The 291-nt window shown below is 53.3% G+C and overlaps 1 protein-coding gene across 1 annotated transcript in view; it reads left to right on the top strand.

The window, feature by feature from the left end:
- PROK1 (prokineticin 1) overlaps nucleotides 1-291 on the top strand; it is a 3,204-nt gene extending 2,913 nt beyond the window's left edge. The window contains exon 3 of the mRNA XM_009334757.1: nucleotides 123-291. Coding sequence (XP_009333032.1) covers nucleotides 123-291 — 169 coding nt within the window. The remainder of the gene's footprint in view (nucleotides 1-122) is intronic.

Consider the following 291-nt stretch of genomic DNA (forward strand, 5'->3'; position numbering starts at 1 on the left):
GGAGCAAAGGGCTTCAGAGGGATCAAAAATTAATTTCAGGCATATCCCCATCAAACCTCTGAGAAGGGCCAGAGATTTTCTCAGGGCTTTGATCCCATTTGATAATGTTTTGGTTGGGGCAGAGCCCTGACGCCCTCATCTCTCCTGCGTCTCTCCCGCGTCTCTCCGCAGGTCCCTTTCTTCGGGAAGCGCCAGCACCACACCTGCCCGTGTTTGCCCAACTTCATATGCTCCAGGTTCCTCGACGGCCGCTACCGCTGCTCCGTCGACTTCAAGAACTTTGATTTTTAG

Source organism: Pygoscelis adeliae, unplaced genomic scaffold, assembly GCF_000699105.1.
Source record: "Pygoscelis adeliae isolate BGI_AS28 unplaced genomic scaffold, ASM69910v1 Scaffold482, whole genome shotgun sequence".
NCBI lineage: Eukaryota > Metazoa > Chordata > Aves > Sphenisciformes > Spheniscidae > Pygoscelis > Pygoscelis adeliae.